This window comes from Conger conger, chromosome 1 (assembly GCF_963514075.1).
Source record: "Conger conger chromosome 1, fConCon1.1, whole genome shotgun sequence".
Lineage (NCBI taxonomy): Eukaryota > Metazoa > Chordata > Actinopteri > Anguilliformes > Congridae > Conger > Conger conger.
The window spans coordinates 95802090-95804589 of NC_083760.1; the positions used below are offsets into that span (position 1 = coordinate 95802090).

General features: G+C 34.6%; 1 protein-coding gene across 1 annotated transcript in view; it reads left to right on the plus strand.

The window, feature by feature from the left end:
* Positions 1-2500, plus strand: part of LOC133134104 (receptor-type tyrosine-protein phosphatase kappa-like) — a 166758-nt gene that overhangs the window by 155930 nt on the left and 8328 nt on the right. Inside the window, exon 30 of the mRNA XM_061250528.1 lies at positions 1381-1398. Coding sequence (XP_061106512.1) covers positions 1381-1398 — 18 coding nt within the window. The remainder of the gene's footprint in view (positions 1-1380; positions 1399-2500) is intronic.

A 2500-nucleotide genomic window follows, 5' to 3' on the forward strand; every position in this document is an offset into this window, starting at 1 on the left:
AACACTGCTAACGCACACACACACACAGCACACACATCACACACACCACGAACACAGCTAACACACACAGCACACACAGACAACAGCACACTGCTAACACACACAGCTAACAGCACACACAGCTACACACAGACAACAGCACACTGCTAACACACACAGCTAACAGCTAGCACACACAGCTAACAGCACACACAGCTAACACACACATCTAACCGCACACACAGCACACACACAGCTAACAGCACACAGCTAACAGAAAATACAACTAACACACACAGCTAACCGCACACACAGCACACACACAGCTAACAGCACACACAGCTAACAGCAGCTCATCTTTTTCTCTGTATATAAGCCAGATAATTACTCATGGATATGCATACAATTTATATACACACTATTTTTTCACATTATTAATATACAGTACTGTGCAGAAGTCTTAGGTACCCTAGACTTTATGACATTTTTTTTTGTGTGTGTGTGTGTGTGTGTGTGTGTGTTAGTATAAAAGAACACGTTTGAGATTTCCAAATATTCATTTTCCAATAGATTAAACATTTTTTGTATTTAATTTTAAAAAGTAACATATTACTGTAAGCAATTGACTACTTTTTACATAAAAACTTGATCAAGGCTGTCTGAGATCAAAGCGAGGAGCCAACCAAAGTCTGCAGAAGAACTGTGGCAAGTTCTCCAACATGCTTGGAACAACCTCCCTGCTGATTGTCTTATAGAACTGCAGGACAGCATTGGCTATCATAGAGAAGTGACGCAGTTTTAACGCCGAAGGATAGTCACAAAAAATATTGATTTGATAAAATTTTGAACTATTCTGCCAAATTATTCAAATGTAACGTAAAATGTATCTTACATTTATTTAGGACCTTTTATTGAATTCTTTTTGAAATAATCTTATCTGTACAGTCTTATACAGGTGCCTAAGACTTTTGCACAGTACTGTATATAGTTATATTAATATAATACCATTATATGGAAATAGAAAGCCAGAGACAAATCCAGGCACGTCTGTGTGTTTTTATTTGACATTGTATTTATTCATAATATTTATTAGCCCTAATATAATCAACATGTTACTCCCTTTTGAGGGATATTTAGGATCTATCTAAATCGAATAAGAAATGAAAGTTATTTGGTATATTTGATTGCATTCATAATTAAGCTGGTAAATAATTTATTTAGGAAATATTGGTGCTTGAGATGCAGCACCAAGCTGAAGTATAGCTGAGGTAGGCAGCGAATAGCATGTTAAATTTAGTTAATAGTTTTAGTCTCCGCAGATCGTTCTCCAGTTGTGACATTTCATATTTGGTGTGATGTAGCACATCTTCATACACCTTATAAACTCTTTTTCTAAACAAGCCATCAGAAGAATTCAAGGTAATTTTTCAAATTTTCTATTTTTAATTGATGTATTTTATTTTTTATTAGAACTGGATTTGTTTCATGGCTTGTTTGCTATTTCAAAACAGAATTAGAAAACAAACCTCATGCTGGATTTTTGGAGAGGGTTTGGTTTTGCTCGTCAAAGCTGCAGAAATGTGTTTTCATACACAGAGAACTGAGATGTTCTTTTAGTCTGGACATTTTTTAATGAAGTGATTAATCTGTCAGTTACGCAAGTCAGTTCTAGTCAGTGAAAATTAAAAAGCTAGACTTGCTGTTAAAATAGTGTTTCCATTGACCGGGTCACCGCACGTACCACTGTATTTCTACTGAGAGTTTGATCAGTACAAACCGACAGGATTTATTTATTGAGGATTAATTGTTTTGATTAATTGATTAACATCACACCCCCACCCTTCACACATTATGAGATGATGATTTGGCTCACAGTTGAATAAATACAGTTCTACCCTAACCCTTAAATAAATACATAAATGTGAAAAATATCTCAAAATTAAACATAGGAAAAGATGTCACATTATATTTTGAAAATGTATAACTATCTATGAAAATAATATGTATCGGAAATGTAAAAAAAATAAGTAAAATCCATGAAGAAAAGCTACAATCTAATCTAATCTACAAATTAAATGTACATTTAAAGGTACAATAGGTAAGATTTTTGTGTCAAAACATTGTTCCAAGACCATTGTAAATCCCTTCCTATCATTGAAAAGGGATAACTGACATGTTGACTCACCCTCTGTCTGTGTTTATAGTCCTTAAATTCGGGTTTCAAAGTGTACATTTGTCGGGCCCTCAAAAGTATCAAAACATTGTACAGCAGTACAGCAATTAAAGCTGATTGGTTAAAAAATTGTTCAACTGCCACAGCCAATAGCATTCTGGGGGCTTATTCTCATTGCTCGTGTGGCTGACCAAATTGCACTCCTGACAAGCAAACACTGAAACTCTGTACTATTGCTTATTATCTAAGCGAACATACATATCTAGTTATAAAACAATACCAGTTTGTTATCGGTAGCAACAAGCAAATTAGCTATAGTTAGCTTGAAGAATGTACAAATATCCACTT